This window comes from Piliocolobus tephrosceles, chromosome 11 (assembly GCF_002776525.5).
Source record: "Piliocolobus tephrosceles isolate RC106 chromosome 11, ASM277652v3, whole genome shotgun sequence".
NCBI classification, from domain to species: Eukaryota; Metazoa; Chordata; class Mammalia; order Primates; family Cercopithecidae; genus Piliocolobus; species Piliocolobus tephrosceles.
This window is the reverse complement of record NC_045444.1, coordinates 34352790-34372626: the sequence shown is the minus strand read 5'-3', so window position 1 is coordinate 34372626 and position 19837 is coordinate 34352790. Positions and strand designations below refer to the sequence as shown.

The 19837-nt window shown below is 39.7% G+C and overlaps 1 protein-coding gene across 2 annotated transcripts in view; it reads right to left on the bottom strand.

Moving 5' to 3' along the window:
- Positions 1–17442, bottom strand: part of EPC2 (enhancer of polycomb homolog 2) — a 141676-nt gene extending 124234 nt beyond the window's left edge. For both annotated transcript variants that reach the window (XM_023217458.2, XM_023217459.2), the window contains exon 1: positions 17003–17442. In XM_023217458.2, coding sequence (XP_023073226.1) covers positions 17003–17155 — 153 coding nt within the window. In that variant the 5' untranslated portion in view covers positions 17156–17442. The remainder of the gene's footprint in view (positions 1–17002) is intronic.
- Positions 17443–19837: the final 2395 nt, after the last annotated feature.

Here is a 19837-nt window from a genome sequence, read left to right as displayed (position 1 = left end):
CTTTTTGCAGGAAAGCAAATAATAAAACTAAAGACATTTTTTAAAAAAGTAACACCTCATTACCAAATGGGGTTCATTCTAGGAAACCTAGTATGGTTCAATATTATAATATTCATCACTAATTATAAATACACCCAAGGGGAAAATCATATGGTAATCTCCACAGATGCCAAAAAAGCATTTGAGAATATTCAACATTCATTTATGATAGATACACTGAAGATTTTTTCCATGTTATATACTTTTATGTATTACATACATATGTATTTTATGCTATTATAAATATATATACTGTTTTCTACATCTATAAATCAATACAAAATTATCTACAAAGTATTTAACAAAGAAACACTAGAGATATTCACATTAAGTTCAGAAACAAAACAAAAATGCCCATTATCTCCACTACTATTTTACACAGAATTGGAAGTATTTGTGAACAGAACAGGGAAATGTAATTAGAAGTATACTATTTGGAAAAGCAGAGGTGAACTATCTCTACTAGGGGGTGATATGGTATCTAACTCAATTACATAAGAGAATCAGTGCAAAAACTAGTACAAATAATTTAATAAAGTTGCAGGATATAAAATTAACATATAGAAATCAATAGCTTTAAGAAGTTATAAGGTATAATGAGAGAGAAGATTCCATTTACAATACTAAATAGATGAAATTCCTAGGAATAAGCTCAACAAAAAATGCACAAAACCAATCCTCTAACAGGATACACATTAGACTTTGACAAATGAAGAGACAAGCCACATTCCAAAACAGGAAGTCAACATCATAAAGATATCAATTCTCTATAAGCTAATTGATAAAAGTATGGTGAATCCCAGTAAAATTGCCAACATTATTTTTGGGACTTAAGACAAAACAATGATAAAGTTCATATGAAAAAAAAAGAAACAACTGCCAGTAAACTCTGAAAAAGCAGAATAATGAGTAAGGGGAAGTGACTAGCTCTACCAGATATAAAAATAAATGATGAAAGATGAGATAATAAACAATTCATAATCTTATCTTTAAAAAGATAAAACAATGATTTAAAGTTTTTTTGCACACGAAAAAAATTTTGAAGGAAAATTTACACAGAACAAAATTAAAAGTTAAAATATACACCAAATGACCTTAAAAAATTCAAATATGATGAAGGTGGCATCTCATACTAGGGAGAAAATATTATTTTTTTAAATGATGTTTAGACAACTGGATATCCACTTGAATGAATACACTGATCTACAAAGCAGTGTATACTAGAACTACACAAGTTCAATGGAAAAAATGAGGTAATTAACTTGAAGGCGGAAATCTACTTAACTTTAAATCAAAAACCAGAAACATTTTTTATTAAGGACTGAAAAAAAAACTCTTGACTGATATATCAATTTCCCTCAATATGGAACTGAACAGATTACAATCAACAGATACACCAGACCACTAGCTAGTTACAGTAATAAAAAATAAGAATTGATGCTCAGCACACAGGAATTTCTTTAATGACTATATCTATATTTAAAATTTCCTTGTTTTGGAAAACGACTATTCCTTCCTCTCAAGCTCCCTTTAAACCAGTGACCCAATACAAGCTGCCATTCATTCTCGTATACCACCCATGTCTCAGGCTACAGTGAATAAAGCTAATCCAATAATTGAAGGGATGGCTCAAAATGAGCTAAAGAAATTTCTTCCCCAAATTTTTCAATCTCAAGTAGATTTTAAGAAACAAATCTCTCTTTCTTTTTCTCTCTTACACACATATACCTATTTACATATAAATATATTACATAGATAAAAAGTATGGAAGGATGTACATTCACCCAAACGTCAACCACAGGGATATCTCAGAGAGGTGGAAGTTTAAGGGATTTGTGTTTTCTTCTTCACACTTTTTCTGCATATTCTGAATTTTTTACAAATGAACATACATGATATTCTAATAACGGAAGAGTGTTTCCAAAAACAGAATAATATAATGTGAACAATCTGGGGTTTCATTTTTCTAGTTTACAGAGAAATTAACTACCTCAAGATATGCTCAGGTGGTTGAGTACATTTTCAACGACCATCTGTACTGTTTTATCACGCTACAGAATCAGCACCTTCCCATGCTGTGTTAATGTCCTAACAGTAAATAAAGGGCAACTTTTATTTACACCACTGTTTCTAAACACAATTCCACTGCAATACAAGCAAATGGTATCCAGATTTAAAAAAAAATTTTTGTGTAGAGACCTGCTATGTTGCCTGTGCTGGTCTCAAACTCCTGGCCTCAAGTGATCTTTCTGTCTCAGCCTACCAAAGGGCTGGGATTAAAAGCATGAGCCAGTGTGCCTAGTCACAATATCTAGATTTACTTTAGTGCTTAAAAGTAATAATATTCTTTATATTCAATATATTTATATTCATCAGTAATATGCTTCCACAAACAACGAAGAATCAATAAGTAAAATTCTGCATTTCACATCAGTATAAGTTCAGTCTAAAACTCTAAAATACCTCCTCGGATTTCTCAGAAAATTTAAACCTTTGTGATTCATATGTAATGAAGATTAACTATTTTTTTTTAAAAAAAGCAATCTGCATTACCACCTAAAATGAGATTCTTAACCTCCTTAATGAGTCATCAGGGTCATTTACTCTAGGTCTGATGATTCTCTGGAAGGGAAGTGGTAAACATCCATATGAAACTGTGGTAACAAAACAAAACAAACCCAGAAAGTTCACAGACCCCATTAAGTCTATCTAGGTACCAAAGACCTCAGTTAAGAAACCCTGACATAAGATGAAGATTTAAATGAAACTCCTTAATCCACAAAGTATCCAAATTGTTTTTATTCTGCCGTAAATTTGCTGAAAATGCAGTCAGAAATCACAGTTCAGTACACTCATAACTAGTTTTGTCTCTAGTCTTCTGCCACCGCCACCACCCATGCACTGCCTCCACAGTCCATCTAATAATGATCTACTACAAATACAAACTTGAGGCTGTACCCTGCAAAACCCAAGTTCCTCATCAAGACTAAACTCTATGTTTACTACACAAAGTAGTATCTTTTATATATTATTAAAAGATATATCTTTTAATAATAAAACTATAATAATCATACAAAATAAACTATATAACACATATACAGTTTAATATCATTTATCACTTATCATTGCATAAGTAGTAAATAATATATAACCCATGCTGCTGAATTAAGTAAAGCAGTGTTTTTCGAACTGTGAGCTGAACCACTAGTGAATCATGAAATCAATCTAGTAGCTCATGAACAAAATTATTTTTAACAAAATAGAACTGAAAAGGGAAAAATGCGTATATATACACACACACACACACACACACACACACACACAGCTAATCTTCATTACTTGCAAATTCCTTATTTGTAAATTCGCCTACTTGCTAAATTTTATTTGTGACACTTTCTCAGTCACTTGCAGACACGTGCAGAACAGTGAAATATTTGCGTTGCCCACCTGACATATATTCCCAGCTGAGGTCAAACAAGGTGACACTCTGACATCTTGTTTCAACTCTCATACTGTAAACAAGCATCCTTTTCATGTTCTACTTAGTGCCATGTTTTTCACATTTTTATCCCTTTTGTGGGTAATTTCACTGTCTAAAGGGGCCTCCAAGTATCGTGCTGAAGTGTAGTCCAGTGTCCCTCAGCACAAGAGGATGTGCCTTATGGAGAAAATACATGTGTTACATAAGCTTCCCTCAGACATGAGTTACAGTGCTGCTGGCTGTGAGTTCACTGTCAATGAATCAACAATGTGTTTTAAATAGATAATTTAAAAACATAAACATACATAAAACAAAGTTACAAACTGATCAGCAAATGAAACTGTTGTGACCAGGGTCTAGCAAGAACTTAACCCTGTATCTCCCCTAGGAGCAACGGCTTAGGTATGAAGTAATTCTGTGCTCATGGCAACATAACAGAACATAACTATCTCAAATAATAAAAATCAATTGTATTAGTATATGTATAATACAGATATGTCTGTCAAAGCGCACTTTATTTCAGTTACACACGCATGTGCGCACACACACACACAATTAGTCATAGTCAAAAAGAATTTGAAAGCCAATGAATTAGATCACAAGGAAAGAAACCCTGAAAGGTGTGGTAAAATGGTAAGGCAGAAAGGCATGGATCATGGGCACACACGCCAATCCCTTTTTTCTACCTAGACAAATCAATTCTACTGAATCCAGAATCATGCCTAACTTGTGATTTGGTTGGCAGATCTAGGACAAAGCTTTTAAGTGTACTTTATAAAAGCATCCCAGATATTCTGGTGTGTGGCCAAGATAAGAACAACAATATTACCTCTTAAACTGGTGGTGTTCAGAGATGGGACAAGCAGCACCAGGATCACCTGGGAACTTCTTAAAAATGCAAATTCCCAGGCCCTATTCTAGACTTAATCAGACACTAAGGGGAATAAGACCCAGTGATCTGTGTTTTAACAGGCCCTCTAGGTGATTCTGAAGCATGCTAAAGCTTGAGAATCACTGATCTAAATCTTTGGAAATTTTTGGGGGAGGTATTTTGAAAGCCTTGTTGAACTCTGCAAGGTGGTTAGGCTATTTCAAATAAACTCCTACTGACCAAGCACCTATAATACACAAACAATCTTCTTCCAAGTATTTGGTTTTACAGAAAGTGACCCGACACTTTAAGCCAAAATTAAGTAAAACCTATGCATTACTTGAAGAGCACTGTTCCTTTACCATCCTCCGTAACAGTTTCTGTTCTTCCAAACTCGTTCAATAGGCACTGTTCATAATACAATTCTGCCTGTCCTAAAAGGTGAATCTACACTAGATCCCAAAACTGTCTCAACTCTCTTAACAACTCTACTGGGTGTCACACACTTCCCTCTATGAATGTAACAACAGACATCTTAAAAAAAAAAACTCATGGCATTCTGGCATACAGGAATCATTTCAAGACTAATCTGTAAAAACGAATTCAATAGTATATTAAAGTCAATTAGCTATTACATGAATTGATATTTAAACTCTGGCCCAAATCATGTCCCTCATGAAATAAATTTCCACAGTATCATTTTCATTTTCCACATTAACACATTAAAATGTGTTCATCTGTGTAAAACTCTTTTCTCTCCTACTAAGCCATAAGCTGCTTGTGAATGGGTACCACATCTTACTCCTTTCTGTGTCTAAAGCACATGGCAGGTGCTGTACATTCCGTCATCAAATATTTAGTGAGCAAATACCAATACGCCATCTATACCAAATGATCAAGTATACAAAGGTAACAAAGACAAGGTCCCTTTGCTTATGGGGCTAAGTTACTGAATGAATAAACATCACAAACAACTACAGTGAAAGTATAAGACAGTGCAGTCCATATGAAATATCAGGCTTGCCAACATGGTACCTGAATAGGATGGCTTTCTTCAAAAGGGTATCTTATTGTTGTTCTTCTGACTCAAGTTACTACTTGAGGCCATAAATAAATATTACAGTAAAAACACTGACAAGTCACTTAATAATTAATCTGACTTCATTTTTTTCTGTATACAAATAGGAATACAAGCAAAAGTCCTATGCACAATGCAAGGCTTTGCTGACAACCAAACAACCACTTAGGAATGACGAGTTAAGGTTTGCTATCCAAACTACAATGGACAGAAAGCTACATTCTGCTAATTCTCAATTCCTCAGAGATATTAAAGGGAAGGAATTTAAAATTAAAATTGCCTGACCCTGTAAGTCTAGATTAAAAAGCTAACTTTAAGAACACATAGGCCGGGCGCGGTGGCTCAAGCCTGTAATCCCAGCACTTTGGGAGGCCGAGACGGGTGGATCACGAGGTCAGGAGATCGAGACAATCCTGGCTAACACGGTGAAACCCAGTCTCTACTAAAAATACAAAAAAAAATTAGCCGGGCGAGGTGGCAGGCGCTTGTAGTCCCAGCTACCAGCTACTCGGGAGGCTGAGGCAGGAGAATGGTGTAAACCCGGGAGGCGGAGCTTGCAGTGAGCTGAGATCTGGCCACTGCACTGCAGCCTGGGCGACAGAGCGAGACTCCGTCTCAAAAAAAAAAAAAAAAAGATCACTTATTACTCACTTACAAAATGAGTACAAGAGAATTACTTGGTTACTTTACCAAGTAAAAAGTCTTTGTCTAGAAATTTTCTAGAATACGCACACACACACACACACACACACACAGCGAAGAGCAGTTGCCTCTGTAGCGTATCTGTAAACCTGAGGAAGGAAAGATACTTTTTATGTATGCTTTTGTGCTGTTAAATTTTTATATTTAAATCATGTGGATCTATTATTTTTCAATTTTAAAAAGCTAGTAGTAAATGTGTTAAACGTGAAAATAAGACAATTCTGTCTACAGTACCATCTCCTGTATAGTAATGGGAATAAAATCTGCAGCCTGTATGCTTTTGAGACGACACAGGAATGAGACTGCCATTTGGGCCATGCAAATTCTCCTGAAGATTTCTGAATCTCAGGTCATAGGTTCCCAAAACATCCATAGAAAGAACTAAGGGGTCCATGAACTTGGATGAGAAAACACACACTTCTAACAAATTTAACATTTCCTTCAATTCCTAATGTAGACAACAGACCACAGTAGTACTAGCAATACCAACAGAAATCCTAGATCTTTTCAAGTCAAATTATGTCAAAATACTGTTTATATTTATCACTATTTTGAATTTACGATACCTAGATCCACTGTATATTCTGTACTTAATGTGTTAATAAAGCACATATATCAAAAACTGTTTATTTTGATAACTATATTTCAATATAATTGATTTATCTGATTTTATTTTATGCATTTATGGCATCATTCTGAGGAGTTTCACCAGACTGCCAAAAGAGTCCATGTCACCAAAAAAAGGTTAAGAAGCCCTGGATCATAAATCTCAAATCAGATGCCAATACCCTTCACTTGGAAATTGAAGGAGGAAGCATTTTGGTGTTATTCCAACTAGAATGTTTCAGAAATTAATGGGCAGAAGACAGAGGTAATAAACTTCTTGTTTTGCCTTGACCATCCCATACAGCCAACTACAAATCGAATGCTAATAGTGCCCCAGTTGAGAAACATCTCAAGAATCAAATAAATGGCATGGCTACCCTCATCAATACCATACTTTTGAAAGTTTCCAAACAAAAGTGTTCATCCAGGAATTCAATGGTATACTGGAATGTCTCTCTTCATTCACTTCTCTAGTGTACAACACCCACTGCATAGATTTTCATCACTAAAACTTATCTTCCCCATAACTACCCTAAAAAAAAAAAATCATTCTGAAGAACAAAAACAAAATTTATTAATTATTCAGGGCCCAATTATTACTCTATGGATTAACTGAAGAGTCAGATCTCTTAGCAAAAAATTTTCAAGGTCTTTAGTTTTTAAAATCAATTTGGTTGTTAACTGCTGTGCCAGAAAACAGAGAAAGGAGGAGGAAAACACACATATTAACTTGTAATGTTTGGAAGTGCTCTCTTTTGTTTGCTTGTTTTTAAGAGACAGGGTCTCAGTCTCACTCTGTCATCCAGGCTGGAGTGCAGTGGCACTATCACAGTTCACTGCAGCCTTGAATTTCTGGGCTCAAGGAATCCTCCAGTTTCAGCCTCCTAAGTAGCTGAGACTACAGGTACATGCCACTCCACCCAGCTAATTTTTTTATTTTTTGTAGACATGGAGTCATACTATGTTGCCCAAGCTAGTCTCAAACTCCTGGCCTCAAGCTGTAAAAATGTTTAATTGGCATCAGAAAAAAATGTGAAACTCTATCACAGAATAATGTATGGGAATACTCTACATTTTACTCTTCCATCAACCTTCACATTTGTTATCCTGTATAAGTGAAAAATTGTTACCAAAAAATGGGTGTTGCCTATAAGAGACAGACTTAAGTTTTTATAAAAAAATGTAATCTTGGCTGGGCATGGTAGCTCACACTTGTAATCCCAGCACTTTGGGAGGCTAAGGCAGGCAGATGACGAGGTCAAGAGATCGAGACCATTCTGGCCAACATGGTGAAACCCCATCTCTGCTAAAAATACGAAGATCAGCTGGGCCTGGCAGTGCACGCCTATAGTCCCAGCTACTCGGGAGGCTGAGTCAGGAGAATCACTTGAACCAGAGACGCGGAGGTTGCAGTGAGCCAAGACCGCGCCACTGCACTCCAGCAGCCTGGGTGACAGAGCGAGATCCTTGTCTCAAAAAAAAAAAAAAAAGTAACCTTTAAAACTAACTTTTCAGATGCTTATTAAACAGATGAGGAAATGGGGTAAATGAGGTTAAGTAATTTACCTCACCCGTAAGGAAAGTGGCAGAGGCCAGAATTGGAACCTAAATCACAATTTCAAAGTTCCAACAACTGCACCGAATTAGCAGCAAAACTGAATGCTGCTTGTTGACTCCCCAACCAAGAGTCCTTTGTCTTTAGTCCATTAAAAAAAAAAAAAAAAAAGCAAGCAATCAGGGAAGCAAAGATAGGAGTTAGAGAGGCAGCAGATAGGGCTGACTCTCCACTCTGCATTCCTCTGACTTTATAGCAACAGCAGCTGACAGTAAAACCAAAAACCTAAAAGCAGACAGATACAATGAAATAGTGCTGAGGAAAAACTGGAAGTGACTGGCATCTTCCTCCACAGTGTTAACCCTGTAAGAAGCAGTTCTGCATGATACAATATGTAAATTTAAAGTTCTATCCTATTTAAATAGTATAGACAAGGCAAATAATTGATGTAATCATGATGGACCTTCTGCCATCTACACTGGTCTCCTTCATGGCTTATTCCTATCAGCCTCTCCTCCTCATGCTGTCTCTATGCACCCATTACTGTTTTTCTAACTCTACTTAAAACTAAATGAAGATGCAGAGCTGCATTGTTTACCAATACAACCAAACTCAACCCAAGTGACCAGCATCACGCTAAGTGCCTGTATTACAAACTTTTTATCACTTGAGATAGAAAGTGACAGAAGTGCCTGAATTGCTCTCTTGCCTGTCTTAGGTACTGAATAAAACAGACATGATACCTTCCTCAAGACATTTGGTCTTGTTGGGGAAATAAGTGTCTACTCTCTCTTGTGCACACGCTCTTTCTCATACATATATAAAATTCACACACACACCCTTACACGCACACTCAAGTGAGAAAAATGATACTAGAAAATTAAAATAAACTCAAGTGGTAAGGACTATAAGTACTACTGAACTTCAGAATACTTACAGCAATGAGTAAGCCTAGTAAAGATAGTGAAGAAAATTTCATGAAAGCAAGGAAATCATAACCAAAACTTATATACAGAATGGACTGCTCTACTGAGCTCTAGGCAAAATTAATAGTATATAGTAAATGAATGTAATTGATCCTCATGAAAGAACAAGCCAAACTGACAGCATCTCAGCAGTAAAGAGTTAAACCTTAAGCATTCATTTCTTCCCAATACTTAATGTCACATTTGTTAGTTCTTTTCATCTAATTATAATCCTGGACAATATGCCAGTAGACAGACATGTGGTTTCAGAGGTTCAAGTAACTTTTAGAGTCAAAGGTACTTAAAGGTCACTCAGTCCAATTCTATTTCACAAATGAGAAAACTAAGGGCCAGGAAGGTTAAATAATTTCTACGAGGTCACACAAAACTCATCCCTTACGACTTTGAAAATTATTAAGTGTGACGAGTTTGCTTTCTTTAAAAGGACACTGGAGACTTCTTTTACAGTCTTTGATTCAAATTTCATTTACAACATAATACATATAAATTATTTTAAGCTCATTAAAATATCTTACAAATTTATGGTTTGCAAAAACACACTAAGTATACAAACTCACCTTGGGACAAACCATGGATTAAAATAATTTAACACTTTTAACTTCCTAACTTTTGATCATGCTATATTACCATCAGTAGCAGATCTCTCAGGGCAGCTCCGGGGCTGGGAGGGTAATACTTCTCAACACAGGTATCCTAACTTCCCCTGCTCTTTGAATGGCAGATTCAGAGGTAGATACCTGATGCAAGCCAGACCAATAACGCTCTCTATCTCAAGAATCTGGAATTTTGAACTTTTAATGGGATAATAAATGATAGAACAGTAAAGCTATAATGGACCTTAGATATTTTCTAGTTTTCAACCCATTTTACAGATGAAGCAGTACAATGGTAAAGCAAGAGCCCCAGAGTCAATCAGCCTGAGCTCAAATTCTGTCTCTAGCATGTTCTTTTTTAGATGGATGATCTTAAGTGAGTTACTTAATTTCTAAAGTTTCAGTTTCTTCCTCTGAAAAAGAAGTAGTAACACCTGTATGTCCTACTGTTATAATCAGCTCTAAACCATCTACTGAGTTTAACAAAGTGCCTGGCACATGCTCAACACACTCAAAAACACACACTCAAATGTTAGCTGTGATGGTAGTGATGAACAATCTGAGGCTCAGAAAAGCTAAGCAACTTCCCAAATTATACGGCCATTTAACCCATTTAGGCATAAATGGGTTAACCCATGACAACCAGAACTAGAAACAAAAACTCCAGAATCATACTTCAGTGGTCTTTCATCTATACCACCCTACAAACTCCTAGGCCTAACATTCAAAACTATCTATAATTTAGTATAATTCTACCTTTTTTCCAACCTTATCTCCACCCCTATTTTTACTCCTTAATTCACCAAATATTTACTGAGTGCTTCTACGTTTTAAACAGTTTCTAGTGCTGAAGATGTAACAGGGATAAAAGGAATGGGAAGACAGAAGTAAAAGATGTCTGCATTTCCAAACAAAAACAGGAGAATGATACGGTCAGCAACATCAGAGTGCTATCCTCCTGAAGTTTCTAAACAGGAAGAATAGGCAATGATTGACAGAAAACATCTAACATGGAAGAACCTTCCTTTGGTTTACTCAGCATCCTCAGAACTTGCTTTAGATATTCCTATGCTCAAATATTTGCTTCAACATACACCATACAACCAAACCTGAAAGCCCAAATTGTTACGACTCTCTCCAAGAAGCCTTCTCTATAACACACAATGAATCACCTCATGCCTCTCAACTACACTAACATTTAACTTTCTCTAATGCTCTTTTGATGTCTGTCAGGTTGTCTTAACCCTGTAGTTTTTGCAAACTTTCCAGATACATGTTTTTGGACTTAATGGTTCATTTAAGTTCCATGAAATCAAAGTCTGCATCTTCTTTTATTCCTAACAACATTTCAGTAAACAGCCTTACACATACTTTAGCTATACAGAACACTTTAGTTTCCCAATATCTTATTTAGATAACAATTGGCATTTAGATAATAACTGGCATGTCATTTGCTTTTGTTAAAAGAAGAAATGCTTCATGTTTTTACAGTATCAATTTACAAAACTGCATTTTATACCCTCTCCATTATGAAACATGAAATATATTAGTGCCAATAGCAATTCTGAAAAGGTATCAAAATTGGTAATATTCCTACCCTACGAATTCAAAGTATCACTTAAAATATGAACATAATGGCAAAAATTAGACAACACATGAGAGGAGATATGGCAATTCAAATTAGTCATGGATCTTCTTTAAAAATAAGGTGAACCACATGATTCATGTAGACTGGTACGTTCTGGTATGAAAAAGTATCTCACACAAATCTACACACACCTATAAGAGTTGCTTAAAACAAGATAAAGATTTATACTGCAACCATATCTGCGTGTGAAAAGATTCTATATTTAAAGAGGCCTCTGACTCAAGAGGAAACGACGATATAATATTTAGGTATACATAGTACCAAAGTAAGCAACCAAAAAGAATTCCTGAAGGAAGAATTTATCAAATTCTGCTAATAAATTTTTTATATAGATAGATATTGGGGGAGGGGGAAGAAAGACACAAATATAGCTCTTCGAACAAAAAAAGAAATAGAAGCCCATTCAACACTCAACAAACATTTTTCAAGCATGCATTATGTGCCAGGCACAGTTCCAGGCACTTGGAATATATTAATGAACAAAATAAGCAAAGATCTTTGCCCTTATAGACATTATATTCTAGCAGGAGAAAAATCTAAACAATAAAATGGGACAGTTTCCCACAAATTTCTTATATGCTTAAGATAACATAAACACAGGGATAAATAAAATGGTGCCAATACAGGGGAAAGCAAAGTTAACAAACTCCTAAGAAAAAAGAAAGGAAATCTGAAAAGCCAAGAGCAAAAGTCAGACCAAATTAAGTAATGAAAAAACTACATTTCCTAATAAGTTAACAGTCTAACCAAATTGGCCACTTTTAAGCCTTCCGAAATTATAAAAAGTAAAATATTATTTACAAAAACTATAATAAACTTAATCACAGTTCAGATGGTAACTCTGGGTTCTGTAAGAACCCTGAATATGCAGCATGATGACTATGAGTATATGCTTTTGTCACACCAATGTCAAGGGTCTGAATTTCAGCCCTACACTAGCAGCAAGATCTTTCAGTTTTTCCTCTATAAAACAGAAACAGTAATACCTCATAGGGCTGTTACCAGAATTAAATGATAATCAAAAACGGAAACAACTCAAACATCAGAGAGATGCATAAAGATAGCATATCAAATTCACTGGAATACTACTCAGCAATATAAAGGAACAGACTCATACAACAAGGATGAATCTTAAATGTATCGTGCTGAACAAAGTAAGCTAGACACAAAAAAAAGTATGATTCCATTTATATGAAATTCTAGAAAAGGCAAACTAATCTACAATAAAAGAAAACAAATAAACAGTTGCTTGGAACTATGAGTGGAGAGGGACTAGTTGCAAAGGAGCACAAGGGAACTTTTCCAATGTTGGAAATGTTCTATATCTTGTTTTCACGCACGTATGCATTTGTCAAAATTCATCAAACTCCACAATGTAAACAGGTATGTTTTTGTACGTAAATTATACCTCAAAGAAAGTTTATTTTAAAAAAGGATTAAATGAAAAGATATATGTAAAGACCTTAACACAGTATCTGGAATATATGAAGTATTCAGTAAATGGCAGGTATTAGTAAAAACATCAACTACCACTATACAACACTCATGGGGAGGTGGCAGAACCGCTGGTTGCCTGATTTTTCTGGTCTAAATTCTAAATAAACCTAAGTGTACAGTACTTGACCTAGACTAAGTGTCGTGAGGAGAACTACAAAGACCAAGTTAAAGGAGGATGCCAACTGGCAGCTCTTAGCAGAGGACTATGATAATAAGGACAGGGAAGAAAATACGTAAAAGATGTTTGCATGTCCAAAAGAAGAGGCTACACAGGGTGACATGATTATCAACCATACAATGTTACCAATGCCCAAGAAAACCTAAATCACCTCATCCAGATATTGTTAGCATGTAATCAGTCAGAATGCAACTCAAAATCTAGTCAATGACTTTGTTTATATAAACGAAGTCTAATGATAGTTCAATAGCTACACAGAGGAGACAGGCCTTAATTATAAGGGTGGGTGGGGATAGCGAGGGAATGGGAAAAAGCCATCCAGGAAGGATTCAAAAGATTTTGCCAACCAAGCAGGACAGCACAGTTCAGAGACACCCGGCAACAATTGTGAATCCGTAAGCCAAGGTTGGTTTGTTCGTTGCAAGCCTACTGATTCAAAAGAAAAAATCTTATAAAAATAAGGAGTTAAGGACATCCAGACATTGAAAGTTACTTAAAATACAATTCAAGTGAAACACAAAACATTTGTGAAACGTATGACATTTTACTGTTGCTTAGAAATATTTATCAAGGCAGAACCATTTTTATAAATATATAATTCTCCTTAATAACAGAAGTCCTGTAAGTAAGACCAGAGAAATGAATTTGCTGTCACTCATGAAAACACAAGTCTTCTGACATACATATTTAAAAAAGAATGAAAAAGAAAAACTGAGTGCCCCCAATTGGGACACTCTGGGAAGCAAAAGACTTCAGACTATAAATCTTAACTGTTAAGGTTTGCTTAATTGATTTTAAGAACCTCCACTTTTAGCATTTATTAAAGAGGCAGAAAGGACAGGACAAAGTTAATCAGAGGTTCTGGGTTTCAACTCTCGTTTTATCAGAATCTGGATTTCTTCTTCCTTAAAATTGGGCAACTGAAGTAGGCTACTGAAAAGTATCCAGGTTTAGCACTCATGCTCTACTTTGAAAATTTTTTCTAAAAGAGTTAATAAAAAATTGCAAGGTGCGGCAGGGCACGGTGGCTCACACCTGTAATTCCAGCCCTTTGGGAGGCCGAGGCAGGTGGATCACGAGGTCAAGAGATCGAGATCATTCTGGTCAACATGGTGAAACCCCGTCTCTACTAAAAATACAAAAATTAGCTGGGCGCGGTGGCGCGTGCCTGTAGTCCGAACTACTTGAGAGGCTAAGGCAGGAGAATCGTTTGAACCCGGGAGGGGAAGGGGCTAAGGCAGGAGAATCGTTTGAACCCGGGAGGTGAAGGCTGCAGTGAGTCGAGATCCCGTCACTGCACTCCAGCTTGGCGACAGAGCTAGATTCAGTTATCAAAAATATATACATGCAAGGCGCCGCCAGGCGCGGTGGCTCACACCTATAATCCCAGAACTTTGGGAGGCCAAGGCGGGTGATCACCTGAGGTCAAGAGTTTGAGACAAGCCTGGCCAATATGGTGAAACCCCAACTCTACTAAAAATACAAAAATTAGCTGGGCGAGGCAGTGGGCGCCTATAATCTCAGCTACTCAGCGGGGCTGAGGCAGGAAAGTCGCTTGAACCCCGTAGGCAGAGGTTGCAGTGAGCCGAGAGCGCGACAATGCAGCCTCAGCGACAAGAGGGAAATTCCATCTCAAAAAATAAACAAACAAAAAAATTGCAACACGAGTTAAGCACTTTTATTTTTAATGAAGCATGAAAAAGTTACTCTGTAAGTAATCTTACTAAATTAAGATAAAATACCAAAACATATGCGGTATACTAAGGACCATATATGTTGGTGATTGCAAAAAGTAATATATCTTCCAGGAGTTAACTGTTCACTCTAGAACAGATTTCCTTATTTTTGAGATGGAGTCTCGCTCTGTTGCCCAGTCCTTAAGTGCAGTGGCATGATCTCTGCTCACTGCAACTTCCGCCTCCCGGGTTCAAGCAATTCTTCTGCCTCAGCCTCCCGAGTAGCTGGGACGACAGGTGCGCACTACCGCGCCCGACTAATTTTTAGTAGAGACGGAGTTTCACCATACTGGCTAGGCTCGTCTCGAACTCCTAACCTCATGATCCGCCGGCCTCAGCCTCCGGAAGTGCTGGGATTACAGGCGTGAGCCACCGCGCCTGGCCTAGAATAGATTTCTTGACTCAAGTTCTAAAATAATAGGATCCAAGTAATTGCACACAATACTAGTACTTTTAAAGCCATCTTTCTTTTGGATCAAGACCCACAAAATAGCAAAAATATCCAAAGTTGTGCTTATTAGGGTTCAATGCAATTAACTATTGTACATAATAAAATTTTATCTTAATTTTCCTTCCCATGGAAAACTGAGTCAAGTTTGAAACATAAAAAAAAGAGTTCTCACATACAAAAAAAAGTTCTCACACCTCTAAACCTTAGAGATAAATGCTGTTTTGATGATATACATTTATATATATATGCACACACATATGTATGTATATGTGCATGTATATATATGTATTACATATACGTTTATATACACACAGTTAAGTTCATCCTGATACTACGGCCATATTCATTTTCTACTGAAAATGTAAGACTTTCAAGTAATCAAAGAGAAATGTGATTAAATCAGAGCAAAGTAGTAATAACAGGGTAACACAGTGAGGTCAGAACTCGACCAGCCAATCAAAGGCATAAAAGCATTTCCTGCAATATTAATAGTCAAAAGAGAAAACCAATCACGGAAACCTCGAGCTTCCTTTTGACAGTCACAGAAGCAAGAGAACCAATCCACACACACCCGAGGTTGACAATAAGGCGGGACTGCAGGTTCATTGAAGAAATTCTTGAGGGTGCAGTTACTATGAACTTCGCAAGCAAGTAACACTACTCGAGTCATAAACACTCTCTGTTAAGCCAGATATTCAACCGTCTGCAAAATTTAACCCATCGGAGGAAAAGCAGCAGTTTTCCCAAAAGGTGCTATATTATCAAAATTACAACTGCCAATTTAGATGCACTAGGTCCTCAACTTCTAAGGATCACCTCGCAATGACAATTCTCGAGGACAACGCTACGCCGGCAGCTCGCTCCGGGGCATCCATCCCCGGCTCCTCTCTAACGCTGCGCACAGAGCACTGCCGTCTCGGCGAAGCAGTCAGAGCCCGTCCGCCCCGCGCCCGGCTCGGGTCGGCTCGGCTGAACTGGCCGGCGGGCGGCTCTCGGACGCTACTACCCGCTCGGTAGTTGTGGCCCCCGCCCTCCCCCGCCGCAGTGCTGTACCGCCTCATCCCGCTGCACTGTCGCGGGCGGGGAAGCCAGGATGATTACATTGCTGGGACGAAGACGTTTGTTTTCAAAGCGCCCTTCCACAGTCATTTCAAAGAGAACCCAATACAAAATTTAAAAGTGGAAAAAATAATCATCTTGCCTAGCCAAATAATACCCCGCCATTAATTAGCCCCGCGCCTGGGGGAGGGAGGTGGGAAGGTAAACAGAGACCGTACGCCAAGTGCGCCCAGCGCATCCCCTGCGCCATTCCCGGCCGCCGCTTACGGCAAGGCCCCCTTACGGCAGCGTAAGCAGCGCTGCGAGCTAATCACAACACTGGGACGCAACAACATGGCGGCCGCGGGCGGGCGCTACGCCAGCCGAGAGGGTTTACGCTACTCCGCCGGCGTAGAGTCCCGTGCGTTAGAGCAGCAGCGGCGCCCTCCAGCGAGCGTAAAGCGCTCTGTGAATGGCGAGGCCCGACTGACAAAGGGGAGGGGGGAGGAGGGAAGGGGGGGTAATAAACACTCGAGTCCCTACCGATTCCTCCTCCTTCTCCATCCCGGTGGGCATCTGGGGCACGGCCCGGTTGATGGAGACGCAGTCGTTGAGATCAGGCATGTCCTTGCCGCGGTAGATAGGCAGCGGCTTGGCGGCGTCCAGCGCCCGCGCTCGGAAGGAGAGTTTACTCATTGTCTCCCCGCCTTACAGGAACAGCCCGGGCGGCGGCGGCGGGGCGGGCGGGGAGGGGGGGAGGACTCCCGCCGCCTCCTCCACCTCCTTCCTCAGTGCAGCGCGGCCGGCCCGCTCCTCCTCCTCCTCACTGCCCCCGGCCACAGCATGGGCGCCCACCCCGCCCGAAAACAGCCCCCCGCCGCCCGCGGCCGCTTCCACACACTAGATCCGCCGCTCGCCCGCCCGATCCGCTCCCTGCGCCATGGCCAACATGGCGGACATTACCACAGCGGCGGCGAGCGATCCCGGCAGCCCGCGCGAGAGCGCGCCCCCGCCGCGGGAACGCGCCTCGCCCTCTCCCTCCCTCCCTCCTTCCTCTCCCTTCCCCTCCCTTGCCTGCCCACCCACTCTCTACGCGGCGCTGCCGGCCGGCGGGAGTGTGCTTGGTCTCGGTCCGCTCCAGGGAGAGGGGGCGGCTGCGGCGCCCCTCCGCTCGCCGGCCGGTGCTTTCGCTGTGTGGCAGGTGCCAGGTGCGCAAGTTCGCCCGCGCCCGGGAGCGTGCGCCTCTGCCTCCGCCGCCCGGTCATCCCTCTCGCTGGGTGTCCCGCAGGAAGGCGCCGGGCAAAGACGGCCGCGCAGAGCAGCGCGTGTGTGCAGAAGTCCGGGAGCGGGAAGGGAAGATGTCGACCCGTACCCCACTAGCCATCACCCAAGCCTGTACTCGGACAGCGCTTATCCCCCAAGGCGCCCTGAGCGCAGGCTAATTCGCATCCTCCGAGGCGCTCATCCCGGAGAGGTGCGAGAGGTCTCTCCCATCACTCCGCCCCGAGGGGCGCCGCGCTGCTGGTGCGAGCCCTCTCCGCCACCCTCCCCTCCATACCTGTCCGAAAGAGCTCTCCAAGGTGCAGCAGCGCGCTAGTCCTCGCCTTCGCGGGCAGGATGCTCAGGGCAGCAGTGAAGGTTCATGGTTTGAGGCTGCCAGATGCAACAAGTGAACTTAGGTTCCTTGTCACCGAAACTTCGGTACAGCTGTTTAGTGGATGGTAGGTATTTCTCTGAGTTCAAAAATAGTAGCTTTCCTAAAAGTTCAGCTTCTAAAAATTTAACCAAGGCAGCACACATTTGCGAAGTAGCAGATGTGTGTCAAATGTGGGGTGCTGTGGAAGACTCGAAGAAGTCTGAGAAAAGATTCCTGCCTCAGAGAGCTTTCACCTTAATGGATTGCCAGGAGTGCAAGGATGAGTAACAGTAAGAGATGTAAATAAAGAAAATGACAGCTGGAAAGATAAATGACAACCGAAAAAAAAGCGTAAATATTTTAAGAAAACAATACAAGAGATGACACAGGCAGTAAGTAGGACATGATTAATTACCAAACGAGATCTAGGCAATAATTGTGAGAGTTCAGAGAAAGGAGGCATGACTGCAGCCTAAACAGGTTAGAGAAAGTTCTCAAGAGGAGGGAAAATCAAGGTGACTCAAATAAGTACTAGCTATTGTTGACATCCACCTGGTTTAGCCAAGAGGCTCTTGGTTAGTCTTTAAGCATTACACATTTCTCACAAAACCGTACAAAGAGAGTTTTTAACACATTTTACCATTTTCTAATAATCGATCAATACTCTGCCTAACTCAGAGAAAGGCAGATGATTTCCTAAAGACCAACAGTGAAAAAATTGATTCCCACTGTTATTTCTATGTGACGTTAAAACTATATCTCTTCCTCTATTAGGTCCTTCTTCCCCTTAACTTCCTCCCCTCCCCCTTTTTCCTCCTCTTCCTCTTTCCCTTTTCTCTCTACAGTCTCCTCCTTTGAAGGCAGAATGGTGGATATAGTATTCATGGTAGTGTCCAAATAGTCTAACCAGTCTGTCCCAGCAAAACTCCGAGTATTGTTTAGTGGGGCTTCAGTGTTTTTCATCCACTTTGTTGTTGGAAACAATGGAGATGCTGTGACTCATTTCTTGTAAGCAGTACCTTCCTCAAGCTTATGGGCATCTCCTGCTCTCTAAGTGCTACCTCTGGAACAGTTCCAATCCTCTGGAAGCAAGAACAAGAAGTTCTTGGGAGTGGGTCAGCACTGGGTTCAAGCCTGAAAGGGAAGAAAAAAGCAATAGTTGAAGAAATGAGTCATCCAGAGCTTTCATCTGGATGCCCAGCCCTCCTCAGGTTCAGAAAGGATAGCTTTCTTCTAGTCTCTGTGTTTAGTTTTACTGTTTCTCTCAGAAAAGGAAATATTGACTATGTGTAATATACCAACCATTGTAGCAACATGTTATATATATTATCTCAACTAGTTGAATTCCACTTAATTCTTATTATAACTATGAAAAAAATATAATTTTACCGATAAGAAAACTGAGCGTCAGATAATTTGCCAAATTTCAATTCCAACAACTTGCAGAACTGGGCTCACATTCAGGTCTGACCTGACTCCAAAACTCTTGTTTTCTCAGTGGTGCTCCCCTGCTATCCAAGGTCCTCAGTTTATTGACCAGTCAGCATTCTAGAGCTGCTAATTCAAAGTTGATTACTAAGACCTTCCAACCAACGGCCAAGAGAGCACATAAACCACAGTCTAAAGTTGCAGTAGACCAAGGAGGGCAGGAACAACATCTGTCTGTCAATCATTGTATCCCGTTCCATGCCTCACATATGGCAGGCATCTAAAGTATATCTGTTGACTGATATTCCATGAAG